Raw genomic sequence first — 13,752 nt, 5'->3', positions numbered from 1 at the left:
TGGTCCTGGGGTACTCCAAGTCCATCCCCACCATCAGGGGCCCTGGTGAACAAGTACCCTGGGGCTTAGACTCCGTGCGCTGGGAACATCCGACCAGTGGAGTGCTAGTGGTACCGCCGGGCGGTCCCTTACAGTACCAAAAGGCCATGACTGAGCCTAGAGGAGGGCCCTCTCCGTTAGAGGAAATTTGCAGGCACCTAGCTACTTTGACGCAGGCCGTAACGGTCCTGCAGGACAGATGCATGCAGCTGGAGAATCGCATCCAGACTGGCTCTATTTCTGATCCTGCCCCACAGGCCCCGGTTTCTGCACCCCCAGCCCTGGTAGCTCAGGAGCCAGCCTCAGGGGCTTCCGCCCCGCTCCCTATGGTAGAACCCCGAGTACCCCTACCGGAGCGTTTTCACGGGGACCGCACACGCTTCCGGTCATTCCGCGACTCCTGTCTCTTGTTCTTTGAGCTACAACCCCGTACCTTCCTGACCGAAAATGTGAAGGTAGGATTCATTATTTCACTACTACAGGGTGAACCCCAGGATTGGGCCCACCGGCTAAGGGGAAACAATGATCCTCACCTGGGATCGGTCAATAGTTTCTTTGAAGCAATGGCCATCTTGTATGATGACCCACAGCGGGCAGCCTCTGCCGAAGCGACCTTATATGCGCTCCGACAGGGCCGGCGGGCGGCAGAGGAATACGCCTCTGATTTCAGGCGGTGGATGGGGGACACACGCTGGAATGAGTTCGCTCTATTGCACCAGTTCCGTATGGGACTCTCCGATCCCTTGAAAGATGAGCTGGCCCGGGTGGAGGTTCCCGAGTCTCTAGAAGACCATATTGCCCTGACAATTAAGATTGACCGAAGACTGCGGGAACGCAGGCTTGAGAGGTCCGGCCAGGGTCGCGGAAATACCTGGGGTCCATTCCTAGGCCCCAGCCCACCAACCCGACAAAGCATCCAGAACCCACCACCAGGAGATGTTCCGGAACCTATGCAGCTAGGTCTGGCACGGCCTAAATTATCACCGGAGGAACGCCAGCGCAGATGAGCCCAGAACCTCTGCCTTTACTGCGGTGAAGCTGGTCATATGGTGCGATCCTGCCCTCAAAAAATGAGTAAGTGCACCCGTTTTTCTTCCTTGTCTATTAGCAATACCTGTCCTTCGCAATACTTAGTAGTGCCCCTCTCCTTTCAGCTTCCAGGAAAGATCGTGGAGGTGACAGCCATAGTTGATTCGGGGGCATGCAGCTGTTTCCTGGATCTAGAGTTTGCTCACCAACAGGGTATCCCTCTCCAACACAGACAGAAGGGCTTCAACATCTTTTTGGCTGATGGTTCCCAGATAAAATCGGGGGTAGTTAATCAGGAAACTCCCCCCATTGCCACTATCATTGCCAACCAGCACCAGGAGTTCCTCCGCCTGGACGCTATTGCATCACCTCTTTTCCCAGTCATTCTGGGGCTCCCATGGTTACGGGCCCATAACCCCCAGATTGACTGGGAGACCGGGTCAATCTCGTTCCCTTCCCCATACTGTCGGGAACATTGTCGCACTTCGGGCCCCGCGGGGCCCCGAGTTCTCCTTTGCTCCGAAGGAGACTCCGACTTGAAACAGGTTATTCCCGCAGCCTATCATGGGTTCCTGGATGTGTTCAGTAAGCGGGGAGCCGACACTCTGCCCCCCCACCGCCCGTATGACTGTCCAATCGACCTGTTACCAGGCTCTGAAATCCCTTTTGGGCGTATTTTCCCCCTATCTGAGCTTGAATTGGGGGCCCTGAAGGAATATATCGAGGACAGCCTCCAGAAGGGATTCATCCGCCCCTCCACTTCTCCAGCAGGAGCGGGAATCTTCTTCGTGGAGAAAAAAGACAAAACCCTGAGACCTTGTATTGACTACCGGGAGCTGAACAGGGTCACGATAAAAAATCGTTACCCATTGCCATTGGTACCAGAACTGTTTCAGAGCCTAAAGGCTGCGGCTATTTTCACAAAGCTTGATTTAAGGGGGGCCTATAACCTGGTACGCATAAGAGAGGGGGACGAGTGGAAAACTGCTTTCCGTACCCGGTTTGGCCACTTTGAATACTTGGTCATGCCATTTGGGCTGTGCAATGCACCAGCCACCTTCCAACACTTTGTGAACGACATCTTCAGGGATTTTTTGGATGTCTTCGTTATCGTCTACTTGGACGACATACTAATTTTTTCACCCTCTCTAGAGGATCATAGGATACATGTGGCGAAAGTTTTGGGGCGATTGCGGCAGCATGGGTTATATGCTAAGGCGGAGAAATGTTGCTTTGAGCAATCTAGCATCACGTTTCTAGGCCTGATTATCTCCACTGCGGGGGTCACGATGGACCCCCAGAAGGTCTCTGCAATTTTAGATTGGCCTGAACCCACGGACAAAAAAGGTGTCCAACGGTTTATAGGGTTCGCAAACTTTTATCGGAAGTTCATCAAAAACTTCTCGGGTCTGGTCTCCCCCATTACCCAACTAACCAAACTTGGAACCCGGTTCAAATGGACACCAGAGGCTCAAAAAGCTTTCGAAGCTCTGAAAAAGCGGTTTACCTCGGCACCCATCCTGGGCCACCCGGACGCGGCCCTGCCCTACATCTTGGAGGTAGATGCATCGGAGAATGCGGTAGGATCCATCCTGTCTCAGCGGAAAGGCACCAAAGAGTTACTCCATCCCGTAGCATTCTTCTCGAGGAAACTCACCCCAGCAGAGAAGAATTACGATATCGGGGATCGAGAGCTGCTGGCTATCAAAGCAGCGCTAGAAGAATGGAGATACCTGCTGGAAGGTGCCTCACACCCTATATTGATTTTCACAGACCACAAGAATCTGGAATATCTGAGGACTGCCAAGCGTCTACGCCCACGGCAGGCAAGATGGGCCCTGTTCTTTTCCAGATTCAATTTTCATATTACTTACAGGCCCGGATCTAAAAATACGAAGCCTGACGCGCTATCTCGTATGTTTGAGGACTCCGAAGAAGAACTGGTACCCGACACTATCTTGTCCTCAGGGAACTTCTTGGCGCTCCAGTCGGACCTTCGCTCCAAGTTAATAGAAGCATCTACGGCCACACCAACCCCAGTTGGGGTATCCCTCCAGAACAAAGGGGGACTCCTGTGGAAGGAGGATTCTATCATGGTACCTGAGGAAGTCCGGACCCTGGTTTTGGGGCATTGCCACGATCATCCGCTGGCGGGTCACTTTGGCCCAGTCAAGACTCTGGAGCTTCTCCGGCGCTCGTTTTGGTGGCCAAACATGGCTAAGGATTGCAAGCGCTACGTGAGATCCTGTACCATCTGCCAGAAGAGCAAACCGTCAAGGAGCAAAGCCTGGGGGCTGTTGCGACCTTTGCCGATTCCCGAACGGCCTTGGCAGAAGATCGCGATGGACTTCATAGTCGAGCTCCCACCGTCACAAGACCACACAGCAATTCTGGTGGTTATTGATCGCCTATCCAAGATGGCTCACTTCGTGCCACTAAGGAAGACTCTGTCAGCAACCGAGACGGCGCGAATATTTATCCGGGAGATCGTTAGACTTCATGGAGTACCCGAGGACATCGTCTCTGATCGAGGGGTCCAGTTTACATCTAAGTTTTGGAGGGCTCTGTGCAAGGCCCTGGACATCAAGTTGTCCCTCTCCTCCGCGTTCCACCCTCAGACCAACGGTCAGACCGAGAGGACGAACCAGACCCTGGAGCAATACTTGCGTTGCTACACGTCTTTCCTGCAGGATGATTGGCTGTCTCTTTTACCCCTGGCGGAGTTCGCTTATAACAACGCAAGCCATTCGGCAACGGGGCAGTCCCCATTCTTTTCGAATTATGGGTTTCACCCTGTCTTTCTCCCTGACTTGGTCTCTGAATGCCCAGTTCCAGCCACGCAGGAAGCGTTGACCTTCTTCTCCGTCCATAACAAATTACTCCAGGAAGCCATCGCTCGGGCCCAAGAGGACAATAAGAAGGAGTTTAACAAGAAACGAAGAGGGGATTTGGCGTTGCGGCCTGGGCAGAAGGTGTGGTTGGCCACAACCAACTTAAAGATGCTTTGTTCCTCGAAAAAATTGGGACCTAAATTTGTGGGGCCTTTTCAGGTAAAGCGGATGGTCAACGAAGTGGCATATGAGCTGATCCTTCCGGCCACGTTCAGAATTCATCCAGTTTTCCATGTATCTCTGCTGAAGCCAGTGATCCCAGATGCCTTCCCAGAACGAGAATCCAGACCCCCTGAGGCCATAACGGTCGAAGGACAAGAGGAATTTGAGGTGGAAACGATCCTTAAGTGCCGAAGAAGGGGGGGCCAGACCCAATTCCTAATTAAGTGGAAGGGCTATGGTCCTGAGGACAATTCCTGGGAACCGGCTCATAATGTCCACGCACCTAGACTAGTCCGGGAGTTTCTTCGTGATCACCCGTGGTGGAGAGATCGGGTGGGCATCCGGAGGTTGCCCGTAGGGGGGGGGCAATGTCGGGGATCGTCGCGCCGCTAGTCCCGGCGCAGGCGCAGTACACCTCCCTGTACGCGAGCGCCGGGACTTGGCCGACCGCGGCAATCAGGTTCGCGCATGCGCAGTAGTGACCGCGGGCGCGTGCCTGGCACCAATGACAGCGCAGGGCGGGATATTTAAACGGCCCTGAGCTGTCATTCAGTGCCTTTTGGTCTTTTGTTTCCTGTGAACCTGTGAACCTGTCTGAAGTAAGTTGCTGACCCGGATTGTGCCCTGACCTTGCTGTTTTCTCCTGTTTTGACCCTTGCTTGCCTGACCTCTCTCCTGTATGCCCCCTATTGGATCTGACCTGCTGTTGCTGACCTGGCGTGTGACCCGACTATTCTCTGCCCGCTGCTCTGTACCGCACCGTCCCCATAGTTACCGACCCGGCTTGTATGACCCTGCTCCTGCTCAGCCATCCATCCATCCGTCCCTCTCTACGGGGTCTCCAGACCTCCTCATACCTGGCTCTCTCCCGTGGGAGCCCCTGGCGAATACCCCTACCACTGACGGGTGTCCTCAGTAGTCACGACCTGGTCCTGGGGTACTCCAAGTCCATCCCCACCATCAGGGGCCCTGGTGAACAAGTACCCTGGGGCTTAGACTCCGTGCGCTGGGAACATCCGACCAGTGGAGTGCTAGTGGTACCGCCGGGCGGTCCCTTACAATATGCATGCCCTGAATCTAGGATTTTAATTTAGCTTCAGAGCAGATAGAGGGAGTGTACAGAAACACTACTTGTATGTTACGGCAGTAAAGGGTTATGCCATGCTGCAGGAGGTTATTTTATATTTGGTTTGCTGATGACATGTGCTAAAAGTACATTAGTTGATGAGAAAAATTGGAGACAATTGGATTAAGGCCCCATTCAATTCTATGGAAGCTCACTAAGCAAGTGTGGCCAGTGCTGAATATTTCCACCTGGAGGCTGTAGAGAAGCAGTAAGCTGTTCGAATTTTCTAGGTTAGAGGACCAAGTGGGCCACCAATGTACTACTAAAAGTGCACTTGTCCTTTATCTTTAACTGTTATCTTTATCTGTACATGCTGTAAATGTCTTCTTCTACCTTCATTTTCTCTCTTCACCCCTGCTGCCTATATTGATACCTGGAGTATTTTCAGCCATCTAGAAGTCAAGACTATTTCTACAAAGTGCCAGATAATGGCTTACAGAAACTTACAGAACAGAAGGTTTCTTATGTATCGCCTTATTAGGGCTATTTTACCTGGAAATGTCTTGGGTTGATGTCAAGAGCCCTGTTGAAGTCCTGCACACAGTTGGCTTGCTGTAGACGCATACGGCACAATCCTCGCTGATAATAAGCATCACAATAACCTGAACGAGTTTTCACTGCGCTAGTCAAAGCCTCAAGTGCCTGAAACCCCAGGAAGGTGATGTCAGTTGCTAGCAATACAGGATACTCAATAAGTGATACCTTATTCCTAGTTTAATTAAGATAAAGGAGCACTAGACAGTCAAACAAAGTAAGATTTCACTGAAAAAAATGCAGAGAATTTTAAAACTGCCTTTTGTATGTGGATTGTAAATAATCGTGTTGAGAGACAGACCAGTGTATGTGTCAAAACTGACTAACTGTTGCATAATAACATTTTTGTATTTTTGTTTCTAACACATTCAAAGTGGTCATAAAGGCTCAAGATTTTTTTATCTTCCTGCATTCTATGCACAAAGGTAAAAACCCTTCTGTGTGCAGCAGCCCCCTCACTCCCCCAATACTTACCTGAGCCCGAGCCAGATCCAGCAATGTGCACAAGAGCCTCAACGCTGGAGACTCTCCCTTCTCATTGGCTAAGACAGCAGTGGGAGCCAATGGCAATCACAACCAGTGAGCCAATGAGGAGAGAGAGGGGCGGGGACGAGCCTCGGCTCTGAGTGTGAATGGACTTATCATGGACATTTATTGAGCATTCCTGAAGCTTTTTCAACAGTTCATAAACACAAAACCACATCATAAATACATCATAAATGCTATAGGCATGTTAATGAGCATTGCTTTGTTCTTCATAATCAACATACATGTGAACAAGCCCTTATGTAGACACAATATGAAAACGTATACATACAAGATAACTTGTATCCTTCCCTGGTCATTTATTTTGTGAACAAATCATTACATAGGGTAAGGCATTTATGATGTACAGAATTCTACATTCCATAGACTGTTGAGATCATCCCAGACAGTGCAATAGTAGGAGTAAAATGGTTTTGCTGTCCATGGTGCTGAAATCGTTTTTACAGCCTCTAGATAGCCCAGGACTTATGCTTGATAGAAATTAATGATTTAATAGATATACTGCATGTCACGAACAGCTAGAGTTTATGTACAAAATATTAAATCACAGGGTAAGTGAGCGCTTAAAATAAAATGATAAAAATTAATAAAATGAGATAATAGCAGCTGAACACCAAAAAAAGTACCATATAAACCTCCAAAATAGTCAAAATACATAAAAGGGGGGGGTGCAGCGCTAAATTATTGTGCTTAAAGCATATAAACATGTTCATGCAAGGAAAACAGCATGGTAAGACAATATTAAAGTGCGAATAAAGGTGCAAATCAAAATGTCACCTATTGGTGACTATAGGTGATTGGACACTAAACTACAACACAGTCTATGACGTGATCAAGAAAGATCCCAAAAAGATCTTCAAAAAATCCAATGGCTGGATCCGTGGATGAGGTGATAAATATGTAAAGATTGCGCACTCACCAGATACGCAATCACAATGCGCATTCAAAGCAGATACTCTCAGGACATCCAGGATCCTTATATGAGTCTGGTCAAATGCCCCTCGCCACTTGATAGTATTGCCACACTTGAAAAAGGCCGCTCTGTAGATGTGAATGGCTCCCACCGGAGCTCTCACCAGCTCTGCGTGTGACAGCAGCCAGCAAGGTGAAAAATCCTGGGTACAGTCAGTGTACAGAGCAAGACAAAAGCCCGGTCTCCCGGTAACTCCCACCTCCGCCAACTCTGCGCTCCCCTGCCTGACTGCACCACAACCTGCAGGGGAGCGTGGAGTTGGCGGAGGTGGGAGTTACCGGGAGACCGGGCTTTTGTCTTGCTCTGTACACTGACTGTACCCAGGATTTTTCACCTTGCTGGCTGCTGTCACACGCGGAGCTGGTGAGAGCTCCCGTGGGAGCCATTCACATCTGCAGAGCAGCCTTTTTCAAGTGTGGCAATACTATCAAGTGGCGAGGGGCATTTGACCAGATCTGACCAGATCTGACCAGACTCATATAAGGATCCTGGATGTCCTGAGAGTATCTGCTTTGAATGCGCATTGTGATTGCGTATCTGGTGAGTGCGCAATCTTTACATATTTATCACCTCATCCACGGATCCAGCCATTGGATTTTTTGAAGATCTTTTTGGGATCTTTCTTGATCACGTCATAGACTGTGTTGTGGTTTAGTGTCCAATCACCTATAGTCACCAATAGGTGACATTTTGATTTGCACCTTTATTCGCACTTTAATATTGTCTTACCATTATGTACAAAATATATACAGAACAACTTAGCATAATGTATATACGCTACAGTCAGAATGTCAACCACTTTCTCTTTTAGTTATTTCAGTTACTTGCAAAGACTACTACTTCTCTCTCATACATCTGAAAGCAATGTTTGTATATTTATATTAAATGTATTTACAGGACTGGGAATTGTATTTTATCTAGTGGCAGTGATTATCCCTAAACTGATTTATGTGCCACCTGATCTCGAAGCAAGTATGTGTTCAACATGAGCGGTACAAAGGGGGTTTAATTAAAACATAATGAAAACTCATTTTGCCTGACCCTCTAAGATTCAATTCACGCATCACTAAATGTCCTCTGGTACCTCTCTGTCACCAGAGAAGGCTCTCACCTAGACACAGGGTTCTATTTAAGCCCTTACTATAATTAATAAAGAAAGAAATACTGCATTTGACCACTATTCCCTCCCTTTAATGGTGGCCATACAAACCTTGATAAATTAACAATTTATCTTCTGATCGATCCTTTCCGATAGGAAGATTAATCTATAGTCAACAATCCCTTCAATCAATATGCCACACACACAGGGAAAATCAATTTTTTTTTTGAGTTAAATAGAAATTCCAGGTATGAATATATATATATATATATATATATATATATAGAGAGAGAGAGAGAGAGAGAGAGAGAGAGAGAGAGAGTTACTTTTTTTGAGAAATAAGAGGGGTCAGTATTGAAGAACCACATCCCTTTTTTGCCAGTAGGTTGTCCCTGCACTTATCCCCCAGGGGACCTGTTGTTGGCACTTTAAGTAAGAGATGCCATGAATCCAGTGAGTAAAATAATTATACAGTCAATCATAATGTATGATATTCTGCATATACAGTATACTGTGTATACATATTTGCAAGTATTGGAAACTTTTTTGTCTCTTTTATAACCATTTAGATTGAAGACTCCTTGAAATACTCCTGAAAAAGCAGCTCCTGCCAACGAAAGGCCTATACACACACAACACACACACACACACACAGATATGCACAGTATGTTACAATGATATAGAAATGGACAAAATATTGAAATGGTATAGGTAACTTTGCATTTACAGGGGTGTCCCATATTAACCAACTCCTGCCTGGCCACTGTAGATAAACAGGTGGGTGGTCCTGTGCTGAGCGGCTGGCCTGCTGCATTCTAAACACTGGAGGCCGATCGTTGGGCATATGAGCCATTCAGAGAATGCATTTAATTTTCGGAATGAATACAAAGCATTCTCTGATTCGACAAGCTGCAGAGGCAGTGATAATTTATTAAAACAGTCCCAAATTTTGAGGGTGTGTTGTGTTACAAAGAATGTACATTTTGAGAGTCCTCTGTGCTGTCTGGGAACCCAAGGTGCATTATGATCAGGGAAAAATAAAATATTAAAAAATTAAAAATAAAATATTAAACTAATTCACAGTAATAGTAGGACATATTGTATTCATTTTGTATTTTTCACATTTTGCTCCACTTTCTCATCAGTTGTATTCACGTTATTTCATTTATGTTATGACAGACTCATATGTCCCACTATTACTGTGATTTAGTTTAATATTTTATTTCTCCCTGATCATTTCCGTGTGTTTTGCCCACGGTCACGGTTTATTGTCTGTTACACCTTTTAGTCCTCATTTTGGACCTTTATTATTTCACCTTTCCCTTTACTCCCATATTCCTTCCATTTACAGATTATGTTATGGTGTATTATCTATTGTATTTTCATCTCATTATTTGTTTTGGAATGTCTGTGGCATTATTGTGATTAGCACAACATCAATTTTCTGTGTGTTGTTTTTTGCTAGTGGTACAGCCAGGTGTGTGTTGCTGTCCCAATAGTCCCATCTTTTCTAGTAGCAGCGCGAAAAGATTTTTACATATTTTTTAGATACGGTTATGGCTTTTTAATATAGGGTAATATCAGATAGGCCTAACCCCTCCATTGGAATTGGTACATGTAAGGATTAAGCTTGCTAATTTTGGAGTTTCATTTGACCAGCTAAAAAAAAGAGTTTATGGAGGTGGGAAAAACTGTTTTTTCAAGAGTCTGATAGGTGCACATAAAATTCTAGGTAAGATATTAATCATTATATTATTAATTCTAACAAGTCATGTGAAACAGGTTTTGTCCCAGTTGGAGTGGTCAGATGTTATAGAGAAAAGTAACGGTTCATTATTCTCAGCGTACATTGATTTTAAATGAAGGGTTAGATTGATGTCTGTGTATTTCAGGGACTGGAACTTCCAGGTGAATGGGAAGGAGGTTTTTAAATTTGTGGCCAAACTTGAAGTCATGCTGATGGGAAGGATTTCAGATTTAGAATAGTTTAGAATCTAAAAAATTAGACAAAAGATTAAAAGGTCAGTTCTGCCATTACATTAGAGACAGTAATTGTGGGTTTGAAATATAAAAGAGAATATAATTCCCATAAAATGAGATTTTATGCTGGTGATAACCAAAACATACACCAACAATTGCAGTATTCAACCTATTTTTAAGGAGAAAGACCTCCACCACTAAAACGAATAAAAGGGGTGAAAGAAGACACCCCTGTCTAGTTTCATTATGAAAGGGAGTCATTTATCTTTTAATGATCATGAGTGTACATATTTGAACCGACGAGACATTTTGATGGCCCGATTTGGGAATTCCAGGCCTAATCACAGATTCAAGCATGAAGCAAGCCTGTACTTCCAGGTATGGAGGAACATGTGACCCACTCATCTTCCTTTCATATGTCAGAGTTGGTGCTTGGTTTTTGACCCTGAACTGTCACATGAAAGAGTTCCTCAGCCCTGTGTAAGCACCAACTAGAACAAGTCAGTGCTTACACAAGTTTACTCTCTCCACCTCTACTGGCTAAGTGATAGAAAGGTAAGTGCTGTTGGTGGGTAGGCATTAAATTTAACCTGCTGCGTTGCATAGGTCTGGTTTGTGCTTCCTAAAATCTAGGTCACCAGAGGATTGTCAGGCGTATTTTAAGGGCAGGTTATTCCTTTTCTAACTTTATGATTATAATGCATCTTTAACTTTTACCCAAAAGGCTGCTAAGCATGTCATAATATTCAGCTGAGTTTTCTCTATGAATTAATAACATCAGCTAAGTAGAGTTTTACTGAACCTTATAACACACTTTTCAAACTTTTCTCAGCAGTGTTAATGTGTTCCAAAAAACACTTGAGGTGTAAGTGTAATGCAAGTGCTATTCCTCACAGTGTGTGACGTATGTAGTTATGCAACAGCATCATAGTGATTTGTACAAGGCAAAAAACAGTAGACAAAATCTGGCAGTGTCTCTACAATCTACTCACCTGTAAGAATTTGAACTGCTCCATATAGCAAAGACCCAATAGGTAGAAGATTTCTGCCCTGTCAGAGGTGGATGACCTCTCATCTGAAAGACCCATTATTTCCAGAGCCTGTCTGAAGCTTTCTGCTGCATCCTATTAAATTATGCAAATCAATGAATGTTATGGAACAGAGAATAGATATTAAATGAAGCATAAAGACTCAAGTCTGTTCATCTTCAGCAATAAGTAACTCTGTGTATCTCTACAGCAGATTATAGTGTCTTGCCACTAATGTAAACTATGTTGAAAGGCAACTATAAGCTTTTTTGCTGTGTCCCATTGATATGCTTTTCCTCACTTCCTTTTCTGAAGACACAACTGGAAGTGAGAAATAACCCTTCCAAAGGGAGGGGGCATTGGGTCGATTTACTAAAACTGGAGAGTGCAAAATTGGTGCAGCTGTGCATGGTAGCCAATCAGTTTCTAACTTTAGCTTGTTCCATTAAGCTTTGACAATAAAACCTGGAAGCTGATTGGTTTCTATCCATAGCTGCACCAGATTTTGCACTCTCTTTTAGTAGTTGGAGTTTTTTCCTCTCTTCCTGTTTTGGTGACAACAAATCTTGAATTTTCCATTTCTTTCTGTCTTAACAAATATGATCACCAAAGGTCACCAAGAGGGTTATTTGCTAAAATGAGTGCAAAATCTGATGCAGCTCTGCAGATAAATCAATCAGCTTCCAGGTTTTACTACCAAAGCTTAATTGAACAAGCTGAGGTTAGAAGCTGATTGGCTGCCATGCACAGCTGCACCAGATTCTGAGTGCACCGGTTTTAGTTAATCTCTCCCCAAGTGTCATGGATCAGTAGTAGAGATGGCCAGATCTATTTGACTACACTCAGGAAACTGCAACCTGACTGAGCATGCTTAAAGTGAGATTCATTTACAGTACAAATCCTTCCAAACACCAGCACACAGCAAGCATAAAAATACAAGTGAACCCAGTGGCAGAATACCTGACTAATAACTAACAAGCAGAAAGCCTAACAACTAACTATATACAATATATACAAAACGGGGAAACACAAAAGAGCAGGGAAAACTGGCGGTGAATGGAGCAGCATACAGGACAGGGGCAGGAGCAGGAACAGGATAACAGCTAGCAGTATCAGACAGTGAGCAAAGCAAAACACTGGAGCAAAAGGGAACTAATAGGGCACAACCTAAATACCCTCCCAGGAGCCAGTATCAGGTGGAAACTGATACTGGCTGCTGGGAGATACTCCCTGGTAGACACTGAAATTACAAACCTTCCGGGGAACCACAGTTCCACTAGCAGGTGATCCAGGTCCTGACAACAAAACAATTAGAAACGGTACTGTAAGTCTTTCCAGAGGGCACACAGACAGCCATGAAACCTGACAAATATATTACTGTTACCTAAATAACAACCCTAATGTCACTTATTTCTTAAGATTTATTACGCTCACAGCACCTCTTCTATATCATTGATTTATAATATGTACAACTACAGATTCTATTCAACATGTATAAAAAAAAACTACACTGCACCTGAGCACCACAAATCAGAAACACAATTTAACTAATTTTTAATATGCAAAGCAAACTCCCCCATCCATACATGTCTCTATGCTTTATTTTGCTAAGAAATCACTTTGAACCCTCCCCCCCCCCTGGAAATTTCTGCCCATGGCCATCTTGAGTAAGGGAAGATGATTCATGTAGCATTCACTTCCTGGGATCCATCTGCCCTTAACTCTACAGGCAGATAGGAAGGTATACTTAGCTGAGAACCCCCCCCCTTCCGAAGACTCCTGGGATATTTGATATAATTTGCCTATGTCAGGAATGGACTTGCCAGTAATGGTGGGACTCACCTGCCCGATGTGCCAGTCTTTGATATCCCGCCAGTTACCAGACCCGGGCGGTGGAACATTTTGCCCAGCTAGGACTGTTTGGAGCGCCCTGAGGCCGCTCCTTGAGGGGGGGGGGGTACTGTCAGGAATGGACTTGCCAGTAATGGTGGGACTCACCTTCCTTGTGGGCTGCAGTACCAGGGCTGGCCAGCGGGTGCTCCCAGCAATCAGAGACTCAACCTTGCAGCCAGCCAAACACCTGAAGCTGATTATGCAGGTGTATTTAAGGGATGGCCAGACCTGCAGTCTGGGCCTTGGTGTGTGTTTTTCCTGGGCCCCTGTATCTTGTTACCTGCATCCCTGTTCCTGTTCCTGTTCCTGTCCCTGTCCCTGTCCCTGTCTGACTGATTCGTTGCTGACCCTGCCTGATCCGGACCTCTGCTGACTTCTCCTGTTCGATCCCTGGCTTGTGACCCCGACTACTCTCTGCCTGCTCCTCCTGTTCCTACCTGCCCGATTGTTAT

At 45.7% G+C, this 13,752-nt stretch overlaps 1 protein-coding gene across 1 annotated transcript in view; it reads right to left on the bottom strand.

The window, feature by feature from the left end:
* The window catches only part of TTC6 (tetratricopeptide repeat domain 6), a 247,165-nt gene that overhangs the window by 103,737 nt on the left and 129,676 nt on the right, over positions 1 to 13,752 (bottom strand). Inside the window, exons 21-22 of the mRNA XM_089680254.1 lie at positions 11,372 to 11,503; positions 5,740 to 5,889 (exon numbers count right to left, since the gene is read on the bottom strand). Coding sequence (XP_089536380.1) covers positions 5,740 to 5,889; positions 11,372 to 11,503 — 282 coding nt within the window. The remainder of the gene's footprint in view (positions 1 to 5,739; positions 5,890 to 11,371; positions 11,504 to 13,752) is intronic.

This window comes from Staurois parvus, unplaced genomic scaffold, assembly GCF_062004578.1.
Source record: "Staurois parvus isolate SC_StPar_1 unplaced genomic scaffold, SC_StPar_1.0 ptg000237l, whole genome shotgun sequence".
Taxonomy (NCBI): Eukaryota; Metazoa; Chordata; class Amphibia; order Anura; family Ranidae; genus Staurois; species Staurois parvus.
Note: the sequence above shows the minus strand (reverse complement) of the source record. Positions and strands in the feature narration are given on the sequence as shown.